This window comes from Gopherus flavomarginatus, chromosome 3 (assembly GCF_025201925.1).
Source record: "Gopherus flavomarginatus isolate rGopFla2 chromosome 3, rGopFla2.mat.asm, whole genome shotgun sequence".
Classification (NCBI taxonomy): domain Eukaryota; kingdom Metazoa; phylum Chordata; order Testudines; family Testudinidae; genus Gopherus; species Gopherus flavomarginatus.
In genome coordinates, this window is record NC_066619.1 from 235,372 (window position 1) to 253,273 (window position 17,902).

Genomic DNA, 17,902 nt, shown 5'->3' on the forward strand with positions numbered 1-17,902 from the left:
AATCTGATAAGGCTCCATCTCTAAGGCACCTCAAACCCTTTGTGTTTGTGGTTGAACAACAAATGCTGAACTCCTTCTCAGAGTCTTCAACAAGCAGGAAAGCAGTCTGAAAGTGTGAACAGGAAGGGGCATATGTGGGAGAGCAGAGCAAGTGCAAGCTTGCTGGTCTCGCTATAAAGTGAATATCCAGGGGAGTGGTTAATGAGCTGCTTACAGTGGTGGGATGAATTGTAAGAAGCCATGGGAAGCTGGAGAGAAGCACCAGCAGAAGGGGAGACCAGAAAATGTCATTATCCTCTCAGGGAAGGACAGTGGCGTATGATCCAGGTGACCCCTGCCCTACTAGCCTGGCTTCTGTCCCTGGCAGAACAATGGGATCATGAGCAATAGGTGCGCTGGTGAGAGACGTGGTAGAGCTTTCTCTCTGCACAGTCCTTCTGGTATGATTGTATTGGACACACGGGTACTATAGGATGCTGCTCTTGCTTGGTCCTTGTTCCTTGCTGTTCCAGTGGAGTCTCTGCTCTAACTAGCTTCTCTCTGAGCAGCTTACAAGGGATTCTGCTGTAGGAAGAGTTACCAGGAGCTAGTGGTTGAGCTCAGAGCCCGGGAGAAGCACCTACAGGAGGAAGCAGAGAGAGAGAGAAACAGGCAACTGGAGCTGGAGTCCCAAGCCCAGAGTAAGTCACTGACACATCCTCCTTCCATCAATACTCCATGCCCCAAATCCCTGGATGCTCACTTAGTCTCTGTTTCCAGCCACCACAGATCTTACTGGGTCTGACTGCCTTATTCTCTAGTTGTAGCTGAGCCCTCAGGCCACACTCTCTTCCATGCCACACCTGAGCAGTGGGTAGTTAGAAGAGATGATACACCTGCCTCTGTGAAACTCTCCCCCAGCATTTGCCTCACGACAGGCCCCATCTCCACTTGGAAATGGAGGCGGTTTCCCATAGAGGCTGGGAACTGAGCTGTGAAATCCCACGTGCCTTGAGCTGGGATGGGAAAGACACCTTGGCCTGACCCAGCCTCTTCTGCTCATGCAGCAAGGGATGGCTTCATGCCATCTCCCACTCAGAGCTGGATTTTTTTCCTTAGAACATGGAGCAGGAGGTGGCAGCAGAGCTGGGACTCCACCCCTTCTCACTCCGTTCCATGCTCCATAGCAAGGCTCAGGTGGGATGGGGAAGTTCCAAGCTCCATGGATTGATGTTCCTGGGAGTCCCTTGTCTTGCAGCTGCCATGCTACCTGCTGGAGAGGCAGAACCTTCCCCATGGTACCCTCGGGTGTGATGGTATTGTACCCACATGCTCCATTCCTGGGTGGAACGAATCATTCCCTGGCGGTTCCTAATGCGATTTGTTCCCTCCTCTCACTGCATGAATAGTTGCCTCGCCAGTACCTGTGCCACGGAGGAGACGTCCTCAGCCCCTTCCACATTCTCAGCCTGGAGCTGATTCTCTGACACAGCCACCAGTACCACGCCCTCGCAGCAAACTCACAGAGGTAATAATGTTGGCTTTGCCTAGGGTCAGATACCCAGGGACATCCCAACATGTGATCTTGAGGGAGCCCTCTCATCTGTACATCCCATACATGTGATCCAGGGAGACCCACGCTCATCATCCACGTAACCAGGAATAAAGGGGAATTCATGCCCAATATTGTGAGTTTAAATAAACCAATTCTGGTAAAACCTTGGGCAGGGCATGGTCTTGGGAGAACTGAAAGTGGAAGCTGGATGAGGTTCCTGTCTGGTCTCCCCTAGGGCACAGAATTGAGTGAGGCTATCTGTGATATTTTCAAAAGAGCTTACTGTAAGTGTCCCCCACCTCTTGCTCCTGCCTCCACTGTTGATTTTCAATAAGTCTTGGAGCACTGGGGAAGTTCCAGGATACTGGAAGGAAGCTAGTGTTGTGCCAGTTTGTAAAAAGGATAAATGGGATTACACAAGTAATCATAGGCCCGTCAGTCTGACATCGATCTTGGACAAGATAATGAAACAGCTGAGACAGAATCATAGACTATCAGGGTTGGAAGGGACCTCAGGAGGTCTAGTCCAACCCCCTACTCAAAGCAGGACCAATCCTCAACTAAATCATCCCAGCCAGGGCTTTGTTAAGCCTGACCTTAAAAACCTCTAAGGAAGATGTCAGGGTTCCCTCCCCACTCTGAACATAGGATACAGATGTAGGGACCCCCATGAAAGACCCCCTTAGTTTATTTCTACCAGCTTAGGTTAAAACTTCCCCAAGGCACAAATTCTTCCTTGTTCTTGTACGGTATCACTGCCACCACCAAGTGAGTTAGACCAAGATTCAGGAAAAGGACCTCTTGGAGTTTCTGTTTTCCCAAAATATCCCCCCAAGTCCCTTCACCCCCTTTCCTGGGGAGGCTTGAGAATAATCTACCAACCAAATAAGTAAACAAGGTTAGCACAGACCAGACCGTTGGGTTTTTAGGACACTAAAAACCAATCAAGTTCTTAAAAGCAGAACTTTATTATAAAGAAAAAAAGTAAAAGAAGCACCTCTGTAAAATCAGGATGGAAGGTAATTTTACAGGGTAATAAGATGTAAAACACAGAGGATTCCCCTCTAGGCAAAACATCAAAGTTAAAAAAAAAGGAATAAACCTCCCTCTTAGCATAGGGAAGATTCACAAGCTAAAACAAAAGATAAGCTAATGCATTTCCTTGCTATTTCTTACAATTTTTGTAATCTAGGATGCTTATTTAAGGTAGGGTTTTAGGAGATATTTTTTCCTGCCCTGGTCCCTCTCTGTCCCAAAGAGAACAAGAAAAGAGAGCACAAAACAAAACCTCCCCTCACAGATTTGAAAGTAACTTCTTCCCTTATAGGTCCTTTTGGTCAGGTGCCAGCCAGGTTATTTGAGCTTCTTAACCCCTTACAGGTAAAGGAGGGATTTTATGCTACCCTTAGTTGTATGTTTATGACAGAAGGAGATTCTTCCACCTCCCTAAGTAACTCATTCCAGGGCTTCACCACCCTCCTAGTGAAAAAGTTTTTTCTAATATTCAACCTAAACCTCCCCCTCTGCAACTTGAGACCATTACTCCTTGTTCTGTCATCTGGTACCGCTGAGAACAGTCTAGATTCATCCTCTTTGGAACCCCCTTTCAGGTAGTTGAAAGCAGCTATCAACAACCCCCTCATTCTTCTCTTCTGCAGACTAAATACCCTCAGTTTCCTCAGCCTCTCCTCATAAGTCATGTGCTCCGGCCCTCTAATCACTTTTTTTGCCCTCCGCTGGATTCTTTCCAATTTTTCCACATCCTTCTTGTAGTGTGGGGCCCAAAACTGGACACAGTACTCCAGATGAGGCTTCACCAATGTCGAATAGAGGGGAATGATCACATCCCTCGATCTGCTGGCAATGCCCCTACTTATACAACCCAAAATGCCGTTAGTCTTCTTGGCAACAAGGGCACACTGTTGAGTCATATCCAGCTTCTCATCCACTGTAACCCCTAGGTCCTTTTCTGCAGATCTGCTGCCTAGCCATTCGGTCCCTAGTCTGAAACAGTGAATGGGATTCTTTTGTCCTAAGTGCAAGACTCTGCACTTGTCCTTGTTGAACCTCATCAGATTTCTTTTGGCCCAATCCTCTAATTTGTCTAGGTCCCTCTGTATCCTATCTCTACCCTCCAGCGTATCTACCACTCCTCCCAGTTTAGTGTTACCTGCAAACTTGCTGAGTATTCAGTCCACGCCATTCTCCAGATCATTAATGAAGATATTGAACAAAACTGGCCCCAGAACTAACTCTTGGGGCACTGCGTTTGATACCAGATGCCAACTAGACATGGAGCTATTGATCACTAACCATTGAGCCTGACAATCTAGCCAGCTTTCTATCCACCTTATAGTCCATTCATTCATCCCATACTTCTTTAACTTGCTGGCGTATCAAAAGCTTTGCTAAAGTCAAGGAATAACACGTCCACTGCTTTCCACTCATCCACAGAGCCAGTTATCTCATCATAGAAGGCAATTAGGTTAGTCAGGCATGACTTGCCCTTAGTCAGCATGGATTCAGTGTTCTTGATCACTTTCCTCTCCTCGAAGTGCTTCAGAATTGATTCCTTGAAGACCTGCTCCATGAGTTTTCCAGGGACTGAGATCTGGCTTACTGGCCTGTACTTCTCCAGATCTTTCTCCTTCCCTTTTTTTAAAGGTGGACACTACATTAGCCTTTTTCCAGTCATCCGGGACCTCCCCCGATTGCCATGAGTTTTCAAAGATAATGGCCAATGGTTCTGCAATTATATCCAACTCCTTTAGCACCCTCGGATGCAGTGCACCAGGACTCGATTAATAAAGAATTTAAGGAGGGTAATGCAAATCTACCTGGGTTTATGGAAAATAGATCCTGTCAAACTAACCTGGTATCTTCTTAGATGAGATTATAAGTTTAATTGATAACGGTACTAGTGTTGCTGTTATACATGTAAATTTCTGCAGTGCATTTGACTTGGTATTTCACAACATTTTGATTTAAAAAACTAGGAGAGTATAAAATGAACATGGCACACATTAAATAGGTTAAAAACTGGCTAACTCAAAATGTAATGGTAAACAGGGAATCATCATCAAGTGGGTGTGTTTCCAGTGGAGTCCCACAGGGATCAGTCCTTGGCCCTCCGCTATTTAACATGTTTATCATTGACCTGGAAGACGACATAAAATCATCACTGATAAAGTTTGGAAATGACCCAAAAATTGGAAGAGTGGTAAATAATGAGGACAGATCACTGATTCAAAATGTTCTGGATCGCTTGGTAAGCTGGATGCAAGCAAACAATATGCGTTTTAATACAACTAAGTGTAAATGTGTACATCTAGGAACAAAGAATGTAGGTCATACTTACGGAATGGCAAGTGGTGACTGAAAAATATTTGGGGTTTATGGTGGATAATCAGTTAAACATGAGCCTCAGTGCAATGCAGTGGCTAAATGGGCTGATGCAATGCTTGAATGCATGAACAGGGGAATCTCTAGTAGGAGTAGAGAGGTTTATTTATCTTTCTATTTGGCACTTGTGTGACTGCTGCTGGGATCCTGTGTCCACTTCAGGGTGCTCACCATTGAAGAAGGAGATTGATAAATTAGAGAAGGTTGAGAGAAGAGCCATGAGAATAGAAAACTCGCTTTATAGTGATAGACTCAAGGAGGTCAATCTACTTAGCTTAACACAGAGAAGGTGAAGGGTTGACTTGATTAGCCTAGAAGTATCTACACGGGAAACAAATATTTAATAATGGGCTCTTCAGTCTAGCAGACTGATCTAATGGCTGGAAGTTGAAGGTAGACAAGGGGTCAGCAACCTTCGGCACATGGCCCATCAGGGTAATCCGCTGGTGGGCTGCGAGTCATTTTGTTCACGTTGACAGTCTGCAGGCATGGCCCCCGTAACTCCCAGCAGCTGCGGTTCACTGTTCCCGACCAATGGGAGCTGTGGGAAGTGGCGGCCAGAAGTTATAATCTATGAATTAGTTTGGGAGAGGTATAACACAGGCCACATAGAGGAGCTCAGACTAGATGATCACAGTAGTCCCTTCCGGCCTAGGAATCTATCAATCTCACACCCACCTTCCTTTTTTTTCTCTCTTTCCTGTTTTCAGTCGACTCCCTTTGATAATTTTTTGCGCTCCAGGCCCTGCCCTGTGCTGGGGACAGAGGGGCAGACAGGAGAAGAGGAAGAAATGAGGCAAATCAAGAGGGGAGCAACTCTCCGCTGGTTCAGAGAGACACAGGCCTGGAAGGTTATGCAGGATGATGGGGCCTTTCCTGGCTGGCTGCATGGGATGATCAGCAGGAGGTGAGAACCCTAGGGACATGCAGCATACCAAGCAGGCTGGGCTGTGCAAGCAGAGGCTGGCATGTCCGTAGGGAGAGTGTGTATGAGAGTGGGGGTTGGGATCCCTGGAGATAGCATGGACTGATTTCTTGGGGAGCTGAGAATACGACTCATGGCCTTTCCACTCTAGAGCGCTGATTCCCATCCAGACCCGTCAGGGGCATTGGCTGATCTGTGGAGCTGAGAGTGGAATATAGGGCCTTTTACTTCTAGGTCACTAGTTCCAATTCAAGGTGGCAGCAACTGAAGGTTTTTATCTGATTTTTATCCCAAAGATTGATGGAATGGTAAATGTTGATGATGACAGGACAGCCATGTAGATTTGGACTGTTTGGTAAGCTGGGCCCTTTTAGAATAGAAGTGTTCTAATTAGGGCTGTCAATTAATCGCAGTTAACTCACGCGATTAACTCAAAAAAATTAATCGTGATTGAAAAAATTAATCATGATTAATCACGCTGTTCAACAATAGAATACTAATTGAAATATATTAAATTTTTTTGGTTGATTTTCTACATTTTCAAATATATCTATTTCAGTTATAGCACAGAATATAAAATACACCGTGCTCACTTTATATTATTTTTTAAAAAAATATTTGCACTGTAAATATGATAAACAAAAGAAATAGTATTTTTCAATTCATCTCATACAAGTACTATGGAGTCAAGTATCAGAGGTGTCAAGTATCAGAGGGTAGCCGTGTTAGTCTTTATCTGTAAAAGCAGCAAAGAGTCCTGTGGCACCTTATAGACTAACAGACGTTTTGGAGCATGAGCTTTCATGGGTGAATACCCACTTCGTCAGATGCATCTGAGGAAGTGGGTATTCACCCATGAAAGCTCATGCTCCAAAACGTCTGTTAGTCTATAAGGTGCTACAGGACTCTTTGCTGCAAGTACTATGGAGCAATCTCTTTATCATGAAAGTGCAACTTTCAAATGTAGTTTGTTTTTGTTACATAACTGCACTCAAAAATGAAACAGTGTAAAACTTTAGAGCCTACAAGTCCACTCAGTCCTACTTCTTGTTCAGCCAAATGCTGAAAAGTTTACATTTATGGAAGATAATGCTGCCCTTTTCTTAATTACAATGTCATCTGAAAATGATGACAGGCGTTTATGTGGCACTGTTGTAGCTGTCATCGCAAGATATTTACATGCCAGATGCACTGAAGATTCATATGCCTCTTCATGCTTCAGCCGTCATTACAGAGGACATGTGTCCACGCTGATGACGCTCATTAAAAAAATATGTTAATTAAATTTGTGACTGAACTCCTCGGGAGAGAATTTTATGTCTTCTGCTCTGTTTTACCTGCATTCTGCCATATGTTTCATGTTATAGCAGAGACGAATGATAACCCAGCATATGTTAATTTTAAGAACACTTTCATTGCAAATTTGACAAAATGCAAAGAAGATACAAATGTGAAATTTCTAAAGATAGTTACAGTCCTCTACCCAAGATTTAGGAATCTGAAGTGCCTTCCAAAATCTGAGAGGGACGAAGTGTGGAACATGCTTTCAGAAGTCTTAAAAGAGCAGCTCACTGATGCAGAAACTACAGAACCCAAACCACCAAAAAAGAAAATCAGCCTTCTGCTGGTGGCATCTGACCCAGATGACGGAAATGAAAATGCGTCGGTCCACACTGATCTGGATCATTATCGAGCAGAACCCGTCATCAGCATGGATGCATGTCCTATGGAATGATGGTTGAAGCATCAGTGGACATATGAATCTTTAATGCATCCGGTATGTAAGTATCTTGCAACACCAGCTACAACAGTGCTATGCGAACGCCTTTTCTCACTTTTAGGTGACATTGTAAACAAGAAGCAAATGTAAACAAACGTGTGTCTGAGTGACTGACCGAACAAGAAGTGAGACTGATTGGACTTGTAGGCTCTAAAGTTTTACATTGTTTTATTTTTGAATGCAGTTATTTTTTTGAACATGATTCTACATTTGTAAGTTCAACTTTCATGCTAAAGAGATTGCACAACAGTACTTGTTTTTGGTGAATTGAAAAATACTATTTCTCTTGTTTGTTATAGTGCAAATATTTGTAAGAAGCAATAAATATAAAGTGAGCACTGTACACTTTGTATTCTGTGTTGTAATTGATATCACTTATATTTGAAAATTTAATCGCGATTCATTTTTTTAATCGCTTGACAATCCTAATTTTAACATAATTAGATGTATAACTTTGCATTTAGGATCAAGGAATGCAGGCCATACCTACAGAATGAGGGACTGTGTCCTGGGAAGCAGTGACTGTAAAGGATTTAGAGGCCATAGGGCACCAGCAGTTGAACATGAGCTCCCAATGTGATGCTGTAGCTAAAAGGGATCCTGGGATGCGTAGACACAGGAGGAGGGAGGTGATTTTAAGCCTGTTTGTGGAGTTCAATATGGCAATACTGTTGTCACAGATCCACGGGATCTGTGCTACAGGCCAGTCTTTAAGCAGTCCTCTTCAGTATGCCAGATCCCCAAGGAGTCCCACCCTTCCTTCAGGCTGGGCTCTGCAGCTTCACTGCCTCCTAGACTGAACCTCGGTTTAATGCTGGGAGCTCTGTTCAGCAAAAGCAATTGAAACAGACTCCTGGTAACGACTTGGACACTCTTCAGGGAGTAATGCACACAAGCAAGTGCTTTCAGTGACACCAAACAGTCTTTTCAAAACAGAGGAGGATGTAGTAGTCAACTGGAACACAGCACTGGAAGTCCTTACAGTTGCATACAGAAATAAAGGTTAAACCATGGTCCATTATGGTCAATCCAGAGCAATTCACCAGCTATTTCAGGCTCTGTCTTTCTGACTCCTTTGTCAGTCCCAGGAAAGAGCAACCAGTTTCCTCCAAAAGCCCACACTTTATTCCCTGACTGTCTTGTCTCAGAGACATTGAGGGTGAGAGATCTTTTATTGGACCAACTTCTGTTGGTGATAGAGACAAGCTTTCAAGCTACACAGAACTCCTCCTCAGGTCTGGGAATGGTACTTACATTGTCACAATGTGCCTGAAGTGAAGCGGACAGGATGAGAGTGAGTGCTGGGTGCACCATAGAGGGAATGTTACCAGGATGTGAAAAAGGCATGGGGGCTTCTGAACAGGGAGAGCACAGGGTTTTATTGATGACTCTCGGATTAAAATCTTTCCTCTTTGCTTTCAGGGAAGCTGAGAACTTGCTAATGGACAAGCCTCTGGGCTGTTTCCTGGTTCGAATCAGTCAGAGCAGACCAGGCTACACACTGTCATACAGGTAATGCACCCACTGCTTTTCTTCTACCAGAACTCTTGGTGATGGGCTGCATGGGGCAGTTGTAGCACAGTGCATCAGCTTTCTCCGTGGACTGAGATACTGAGGCTGTTGCTTAGACACCCCTGACCTGGGTCCCTAGACACACCCCAGAGGGACAGATGGGGACTCTGGGGCCTCCATAAAGAAGAGATAGCCTCTCCCTTTTACTGAGGATTACCTTGATTCATGAACTATGTATAGTAGCCACAGGACATGAGTTGGAGGGGATGCTAAGTATGGGCACTGTGTGGGTAGCTGAGAAGGTGGGCAGTTGATGTGGATGCTGTGTGTAGGGATGGATGGAGCTGGAGCTGAGATGGTGGGAAGTTGATGTGGATGCTCCATCCATCCCCATATGCAGCTGTATGGGAGGTGGAGGATGGTGGGTGTGGGTACTGCATGAGGAAGTGCCATATTGGATGGGAAGAGGATGCTGTTTCTGGGTCCTGCACTGTGGGATCAGGCTGGAGGAGGTGCTGCCTGGAATGAGGACAGACTGGAGGAGGTTGGGATGCGTAAGCTAGGAATGTACTCAGAGGGGAGTGATGGAAAGGGATCCTTTGGACAGATACATGCAGGGGAAAGTGCAGGGTAGTGATGCAGAGGCACAAGCCTGCAAGATAGAATGGGCTAGTGAGGAATCCTAGATTCTAAGGCCAGAAGGGACCACTGTGATCATCTAGTCTGATCTCCTAACACAGGCCAGAGAACTGCCCCAAAATAATGCCTGTTTGAACTACAGCATATATTTTAGAAAAAAATCTAATCTTAAAATAGTCAGTGATAGAGAATCCACCACGACCACTGGTAAATTGTTCCAGTGATTAATTACTCTCACTATCAAAAATTTGCATCTTTGTTTCCCGTCTGAAATTGTCTAACTTCAGCTTCCAGCCACTGGATCTTGTACCTTTGTCAGTGAGGCTGAAGAGCCCTGTATTATCGAATTTCTATTCCCCATGTAAATACTTATAAACTGTGATCACGTCACCCTTAACTTTCTCTGTGAGAAACTAAACAGGTTGAGCTTCTAGAGTCTATCACTATAAGGCATGTTTTCCAATCCTTTAACCATCCTCATGGCTTTTCTTTGAACCCTCTCTAGTTTATCGCTATCTTTCTTGAAATAAGGACATCAGAAATGGACACAGTATTTCCGTAGGGGTACCACCAATGCCAAATACAGAGGTGGTAAAACCTCTCTACTCCTGCTTGAAATTCCCCTGTTAGTGAATCCAAGGATCATGTTAATCCTTTTAGCCGTAGCATCACACAGGAAGCTCCTGTTCAGCTGATTATCCCCCACAATCCCCAAATCTTTTTCAGAGTCACTGCTTCCCAGGAGACTTCCCCATCCTGTAGATGTGGCTTATGTTCTTCGTTCCTAGGTATATACATTCATATTTGGCCATATTGAAACACACATCGCTTGCATCCAGCTTACCAACCAATTCAGTATATGTGACCAGCCCTTTTTATTATTTATATTTCCCCAAATGTTTGTGTCACCTGCAAACTTTGTCAGTGATAATTTTGTTCCAGGTCATTGATGAAAATGTTAAATAGTGTAGGGCCTAGAACCACGTCAAGCTACCTCAAGTGGCTCATGACGGTGCATGCCTGGCTCAGGGCAGACTGTCAAGAAGTAGGGCACAAACCCTGAATTGGTTGTATGTTCCATAATTAGGTTTCACCAACCAAGTAGCAAGAGTGAATTCCACAAGCTCTATAACAGCCTTACCCTGGAGACGCAGACCATCACATTGGGCACTCCAGTCTATCTTGCCACCCAGGGAAGCTTGTCTTTGTGATAGATGGTCCCTTACAGCAAAAATCACAACAATATTCAGGTATCAGAGTGGTAGCCATGTTAGTCTTATGAGCAAAAAGAACGAGGAGTACTTGTGGCACTTTAGAGACTAACAGATTTATTTGAACATAAGCTTTCATGGACTAAAACCCACTTCATCAAATGCATGCAGTGGAAAATACAATAGGAAGATATATAGACGCAGATGACATGAAAAAAAATGGGTGATGTCATAGTATCTCTAACGAAAGTAATCAGTTAAGGTGGGTTATTATCAGCAGGAGAAAAAAACTTTTGTAGTGATGATCAGGATGGCCCATTTCCAACAGTTGACAAGAAGGTGTGAGTAACAGTAGGGGGAAAAATTAGCATGGGGAAATAGGTTTTACTTTGTTTAGTGACCCATCCACTCCCAGTATTTATTCAAGCCTAATTTGATGGTGTCCAATTTGCAGATTAATTCCAATTCTGCAGTTTCTTGTTGGAGTCTGTTTTTGAAGTTTCTCTACACAAAAGAAAAACGGGCACAAATCAGACGTCAAGAATTATAACATTCAAAAATCAGTCAGAGAACACTTCAGCCTGCCTGGTCACTCGATTACAGACCTCAAAGTTGCAATACTTCAACAAAAAAATCTTCAAAAACAGACTCCAATGAGAAACACCAATGCCAGAGGTGTTCAGCGTGGCTCAGGACCTTGTATGCCTCATGGCACCATCCTCCCCGCAGAGGAAAGACAAGTTGCCGGTGACTGCCCAGCCCCCGTTCCCATCAAGGGGCAAGCCAGCGATGATGGTGCACTGATCTCCATCTCCAGCACCCCTCTCCCTGGCATAGTCCACCCAAGTGGGGTAGCCGTACCAGTATCAGTCCCCTCTTGGCACCGCTTGCCAGCACTTCAGAGTACCACTCCTCTGTGGTGGTCCTTCTCGGAGACCTCGGAGGCACAATCCTACTGCTCCAATAGGACCAGGAGCAGAAGATCTAGGTCCTGCCATGACTGCCATCCCTATCTGGCGCTTTGGCCACCGCAGTGGCAACCTTCTGGACACCCTGGGCATATCATCAGAACCAGGGACAAATCCAAGGATCAAGGTCCAAGTCTGAAACAGTGTCTTCAGCGTCCTTCGTCTTTGCACAAGCAAAGTCGACACTGCCAGCAGCGGCACCACCAACACCTCTATCTTCGCCTGAGGCACCAGTACCAACTCTTCTGACATCAGCACCACTGGCATCGATGACCTGGGCACCGCCAGCATCAGCACTGATAATCCTAGTTCCGGCGGCCCCAGCACCGCATGTTACGGACTTGGTGGCGCAGCAGTACCGGGTGCTGCGTGACCCCCTGGGTGCCTAGGGGAGTGAGCAGGGCCCATTGCCAGGATTTTCCTCTTCATCCTCCCCAGACGACACCGTGGCGAGGACAGCGATGGCCCTGGCCTTGGAGGATAACAGGGTCCTGCAACAACTTCTGCAACGGGTGGCCCAGAACCTGGGGATCCAGGCAGAGGAGGTGGTAGAGGATGCCGACCTGATGTTTGACATCCTCGCCCCCTCCAGACCCTCTCATATTGCCTTGCCATTAATAAAGACTATTACCAAGACCATAAAGATCTTGTGGCAGACCCAGGCATCTCTATCTCCTATGGCCAAGAGAAACGAGAGACGGTACTTTGTCCTTTCAAAGGGATATGAGCACCTATATACCCACCCACCTTCCATTGCCTGGTGGCTGATGCAGCTAATCAGCGTGAGTACCAGGGCCCCTCCTGTAAAAATAAGGATGCTAAAAGACTAGACCTTTTGGAGGAAGGTCTGCTCCACTGGGGAGCTGCAGCTACGCATTTCGAACCAGCAGGCCATTGTTAGCAGATAGTCGCATAACACCTGCAATGCGATGGCCAAGTTTCCTGAGCTGCTGCCGCAGGACTCTTGTGCAGAGTTCTCAGCACTGGTGGAGGAAGGAAAACTGATTTCCCAAGCTTCCATACAGGCCACATTGGATGTGGCAGATGTGGCCTCCCACACAATGGCCACAGGAGTTGCAATGAGGAGTTCCTGGTTGCAGGTCTCTGGTCTCCCCTACGAGGTCCAGCAAACCATCCAGGACCTCCTCTTCGAGGCTTCGGCCCTATTTTCCGATATAACGGATAAAAGACTGCACAGTCTAAAGGACTCAAGGGCCACCCTCAGGTCCTTGGGCCTCCACACTCCCGCCACTTAGCTCAGGCACTTCTGGCCTCAGCCTCCTTCATGGTTCTACCAGCCACAGAACTGGCAGACGCTCCTCGGCGGAGGAAAAGGAGTGGCAGGAGAAGACAGCACCCTTCTTCTGGCCAGGGCTCTACCCTGCCTTACCTTTTCGTCCCGACTATCTCCTTTCTACTGTCCATGATCCCGTATCACTTCGGACCGCTTGGTCCTCTGCACGGTAGAGAAGGGATACTCCATCCAATTCTGTGCCTTCCCACCCTTCCAACCCCCTTCCCCATCCCTCTTCAGGGACCCCCCTCACAAAAAGCCAGGGATGTGCTCAGGCCCATCCTAGACCTCCAAGAACTCAACAAGTTCGTGAAGAAGCTCAAGTTCTGCATGGTCTTTTTGGCCTCCATTATCCCCTCACTGGATCCAGGAAACTGATATGTCACCCTCGACTTGAAGGATGTGTATGTCCATGTAGCAGTAATTCCTCCCCACAGAAAATACCTCAGGTTTGTGGTGAACAACAACCACTATCAGTTCACAGTCGTCCCGTTCGTCCTCTCAGTGATTCCTTAAGTGTTCATCAAGTGCATGGCAGTTGTGGCGGGGTTCCTGCACAAGCGGCAGGTACAGGTGTTCCCGCACCTCAATGACTGGCTGGTTAAGGGCCGCTCCAGGTCTCAAGTGAAGGCACAGATCGGCTTCATGAGAATGACGTTCGGCGAATTGGGTCTCCTTCTAAACAAAGGGAAATCAACGCTGTCCCCTGTTCAGAGGATAGAGTTTATAGGGGCAGTACTGGACTTGACACAAGCCAGGGCATACCTCTCAGAAGCAAGGTTTCGGTTCCTGGGCAACATCATGCAGGGTCTCAGGCAGTTCCCCTACACCACAGCAAGGAATTGCCTGGGACACCTGGCGGCTTATACTTATGTAGTACAGCATGCCAGACTCAGACTTCGACCACTTCAGTAGCGGCTAGTGTCAGTATATTGGCCAGTCCGGGACACTTTGGACAGGATTATAACCCTGTGTCGCCTGGTACTCAACTCCCTCCTGTGGTGGCTCGACCCACAGGTAGTAGATCCAGAGGTCCCCTTCACCATCCCTAAGCCCTCCCTCTCCTTAGTGACAGATGCGTCAGACTTGGGCTGGGGGGCACATTTGGGAGATCTCAGAACACAAGGCCTCTGGTCTCAGGTGGATCTTGCTCTGCACATCAGTGTCAGAGAGCTGAAAGCGGCGCACCTGGCGTGACAGGCTTTCAGAGCCCACCTAGCAGGGAGATGTGTATCAGTCCTGACTAGGATGACCAGACATCCCGATGTTATAGGGACAGTCCCGATTTTAGGGGACTTGTCCCGCGTCCCGACCTTACATTGGTCGGGACGTCTGGTCACCCTATATGAGGGGGACCGTGGCAAGCCAGCCTTTCCTCCCTGGGACAGCGCGCAGCTGAGCTCGCTGCTCAGCAGCGCCAGCCCACAGGGCCCGCTGCCCAGCCCCCTGGCCTGGGCACACAGAGAGGCAGCGAGGAGGTCTCGCTCCGCTGCGTGCTGTAGCAGGGCGGGACTTGTAGACGCGGGCAGCGGGCGCCGGGCAGGGTAGTGCTGGTGCAGGTCTGCCGACCGGCACAGCAATACTGAGAGGTACCAGTGTAGACCCAACCCACTGCCCTCAGCCCCCACCCTGACCCTGTTCCCTCAGCCTCCCCTGCAGTTCCCCCTGTACCTCCCACCCTGAACCCACTGCCCTTAGTCCCTCCCCCCGTTCCAACAGCCTCCCCCATAGTCTCCCTGCTCCCCCCCAACCCACTGCCCTCAGCCTTGCCCTACCCCAAATCTCTTCTTCATCCTCCCCCGTCATCCCACCCCCATCGCTCCCCCTGCTGTCCCACCCCCTGAACTTCCCCCAATTCCAGTCCTGCTCCCCTCTGTCTCATCCCCTGCAGACCCTGTCCCTCTCCCCAACCCTCCCCCGCCCAGCCCCATTGTCTCCCCTGCCCCGCCACACTCTACACAGCTCTCTCTACCCTGTCCCATTCATGCTCTCCTCAGCCCCTATCCTACTCCCCCCATCCCAGTCCTGTCCCATCCTCCTCACCCCCCCCCCGACTCCTGCAGTACCAGTCCTGTCCCCCTCAGTTCCTCCACCCTGCTTCCCCCGGTCCATCCCCACACACCCATCGACTCCCTCAACCTCCCTCCTTGCAATCCCACTGCCTGGACCCACCCCCATCCAACTCAGGACATGCAGGAAAAAGAAGCAATGGGTTTAAATTGTGGCAAGGGAGATTTAGGTTAGACATTAGGAAAAACTTCCTAACTGTAAAGGTAGTTAAGCACTGGACAAATTACCTGGAGAGGTTATGGAATAGCAGTCATTGGAGTTTTTTACGAGGTTAGACAAACACCTGTCAAGAATGGTCTAGTTGTTATTACTCGGTCCTGCCTCAGTTCAGGGGTTTGACTAGATGACCTGTTGATGTCCCTTCCAGTCCTACATTTCAGTGATTCACACTGAATTGCCTTGTGCCACTGTCTAGTAGTACTGACACGCAGTTCTGTGACATGCAGTTTTATAAAATTGTAGTTAATATACAGTTTAGAGCATGACAATTTTAAAGCTCTGCATGTTCAGACCAACTGAGCTGAAAATTGTGGTCTACAGTATTCAAAACTATTAAGATGTGGACTGAAATAAAATCAGCATGAATTGCTCAACAATATCAATGGAATCAGCATTGCCCTGCTATATATTATAAAACATTACAGGGAAATCTTGCAAGTATTACATAGAACGCCACCTTGCCAAAGTGGTAACTAAGCATAACATCCTCCTGTTTCAACATTCTTAACTTGTATCCCATAGCTCCTAGAAGTTGTTTTATTTCAAACACTGAATGCTGCTAAGTTATGAGTTTTAACAGGTGTTTTTTTCTTTTAAACCACAGCACTGAATGTTGTTCTAAAATTGTTTTCCAAATATTCTTAAACTCCCAGTTTATCCCCTGCTGATGTTCATTGTGAAAAGTATTGCAGGTCTAATAATAATATTTGGCACTTCTTTTGTAATTCACTGTCCAACATGTGTTTTGTGCCCTCCTCTGGTGGATTTTTAGAGGATAACTGTATAGCTACCAGCTAAGGGAGTTATATCTTGAACTCAAGTAGTAGAAGCTCATGCTTTTAAGTCTTGATGGCTCGGATTCAATCTTTGGTGACTAGCTATGATGAAGGTTGCTACATTTATAATCCCTTTAATCAGAGGTTCTGAATATGCGTTGCTGTAGGCAGAGCTAGCCTATAGTTAAGCAACTGAAAATTTAGAATGGGAAGTGTTGAAATGTTGGGAACCGTTATAATTTTGCCAGTCTGGAACGAACATCCCATCTGAGGGATGGGGGTGGGGAGAGAGGAGAGTGAGACAGGACCAGGAAACAGGGAGAAGGAATCCAGAGCTGTAGTGGGGGGCAGTTGAAATCAGATGAGGAGCTGGAGGGGTTAAACAGCAATAGGATAGACATAGACTTTAGGGGAGGAGGAAGAAGGGTACTTGACTACTAGAGACCACTCCATTCAGGAATCTGGAATAGACCCAGGATTCCTGAGTTTCACAGTTCCTCTTCTGTCAGCAGCAGATATCTGTGAAACCCAATGGCAAAAAAAGGTGTCTCATTCCCCTATAGAGCTGATCTATCACATATAGGATGACAACCTACTGCCTCTGCCATCACTTACTCCATTAGCTCAAGTGGCAGAAGTCTGTGCAGTGGATCTAAAGGTTCATCGGCAGGGTTGGAGCCATGCAAGTTTCACGATGATTCCACATGACAGAATTTCTGGAACAGTTCAGTTTTGATTTTTAAGAAAAAACCTGGGGAAATGCATACAGAAATAGGGTGACCAGATGCCTAAATAGGGGAATCTCAAGCAGGAGTAGAGAAGTTATTTTATCTCTGTATTTGGCACTGGTGCAACCACTGCTGGAATCCTGTGTCCAGTTCTGGTGTGCACACTTTAAGAAGGATATTGATGAATTGGAGAGTGTTCAGAGAAGAGTCACAAGACTAATTAAAGGATTATAAAACCTGCCTTATAGTGATCGCCTCAAGGACCTCAATCTATTTAGCTTAACAAAAAGAAGGTTAAGAAGTGACTTGGTTGTAGACTGTAAGTGTCTACATGGGGAACAAATAGTTAATAATGGTCACTTCAAGTCTAGCAGGGAATGGTAGAGCATGAGCCAGTGGCTGGAAGTTACAGCTAGACAAATTCAGACTGGATAGAAGGCATCCTTTTCAATGGTGAGAGTAATTAACGATCAACAATATACTAAGGGTCATGGTGTTTTTCTAAAAGCTTTATCTAAAAGCTATCCTCTAGGAATTATTTTGGGAAAGTTCTATGTCTGTGCTATACAGGCGGTGAGACCAGGTGATCACCGGATCTTTTCTGGCTTTATAATCTCAGAACTAGGTACATCAATTCACATGCAAATTTCTCATTGAATTCAATAGGTGTCCTTGCCCTGTGACTTGTGGTGCGGGCTGCAGCAGGGGCCATACAACCCCACTCGCAGCTTCCTAGGGCCCCCTCTCGCAGCTTCCTAGGGCCCCCTCTCGCAGCTTTCTAGGGCCCCCTCTCATGGCTCTGTGCACCTGTGTCTGTCGTTGTCATCCACTCCCTCTTCCCCCC

The 17,902-nt window shown here is 46.6% G+C and overlaps 1 protein-coding gene across 4 annotated transcripts in view; it reads left to right on the forward strand.

Moving 5' to 3' along the window:
* LOC127046482 (unconventional myosin-VIIa-like) overlaps positions 1–17,902 on the forward strand; it is a 128,895-nt gene that overhangs the window by 100,863 nt on the left and 10,130 nt on the right. For 3 of the 4 annotated variants that reach the window (XM_050943555.1, XM_050943556.1, XM_050943557.1), the window contains 4 exons: positions 549–680; positions 1,389–1,507; positions 5,647–5,843; positions 9,064–9,153. In XM_050943555.1, the coding sequence (XP_050799512.1) occupies positions 549–680; positions 1,389–1,507; positions 5,647–5,843; positions 9,064–9,153 (538 nt within the window). Of the gene's footprint in view, positions 1–548; positions 681–1,388; positions 1,508–5,646; positions 5,844–9,063; positions 9,154–17,902 lie in introns of those variants that run through there. The other variant, XM_050943558.1, reaches the window with a different exon arrangement.